A 787-nucleotide genomic window follows, 5' to 3' on the forward strand; every position below is an offset into this window, starting at 1 on the left:
CTGTCACTGCCTCAAAGGGTCCTCATGACCATGTCCCCAGGAGCCACCATGTGCCTGACGTCCCTGTCCCTGCCGCAGGTCCGGGCATGTCCCAGGCAGACATAGGCTGCGGGGGACAGGATGGGACTGGGGACAGAGCCCCGAGCGGTGGCAGGACACAGCCAGGCACCTTGTGACAGTGACACCAGTACTGTTTATTGCCTGGGGAAGGGACACGCCATGGGATCGGGATTAAAAACCTTTCGGAAAGACACAGGAGATAGTGGGTGGTTGGGCTGCAGGGACTCAATGGGGACATCAGGACAGCCGCTTACACGCTGGTGGCCTGAGCATCGTCACCGCTCTCATCCCAACCCTGCGCCGACATCCGGCGTCCCGTCCTCCTGGGGTGCCCCAGGGCTTGGGCGATGGCACCCCGCAGCTCCGCTTGCTCCCTCTCCAGCGCCGACAGCCGTCTCTCCTGCGAGGGGACAGTGTCAGTCCCCACCCGGGTCCCTCTTCTCACCTCTGGGTGCACCTGCGCCCCGACTCTTACCAGCTCTCGGTTCTTCTCTTCGCTGCTCTTCAGCCTCTCCAGGTCCTTCTTCCTGGTGCCTTCAGCCGCCGTCAACCTAATTGGGTTGGGAATGAGCTGAGATGCTGACGCGGTGGTGGGGGCACCCACTGGTTTGGGGCACCCACTGGTTTGGGGCACCCATTGGTTTGGGGCACCCATTCCCCATCCCTACCTGGCGCCCAAATTGGCCGCGCGGGCATTCGCCTCCTCCAGCTGCTGCCGGAGGCGCTC

General features: G+C 63.7%; 1 protein-coding gene across 1 annotated transcript in view; it reads right to left on the minus strand.

Annotated features, from left to right (window-relative positions):
- Window positions 1–310: 310 nt before the first annotated feature.
- RASAL3 (RAS protein activator like 3) overlaps window positions 311–787 on the minus strand; it is a 12,671-nt gene continuing 12,194 nt past the window's right edge. The window contains exons 13-14 of the mRNA XM_009885560.1: window positions 729–784; window positions 311–611 (exon numbers count right to left, since the gene is read on the minus strand). Coding sequence (XP_009883862.1) covers window positions 311–611; window positions 729–784 — 357 coding nt within the window. The remainder of the gene's footprint in view (window positions 612–728; window positions 785–787) is intronic.

Source organism: Charadrius vociferus, unplaced genomic scaffold, assembly GCF_000708025.1.
Source record: "Charadrius vociferus isolate BGI_N301 unplaced genomic scaffold, ASM70802v2 scaffold955, whole genome shotgun sequence".
In the NCBI taxonomy this organism is placed as follows: Eukaryota; Metazoa; Chordata; class Aves; order Charadriiformes; family Charadriidae; genus Charadrius; species Charadrius vociferus.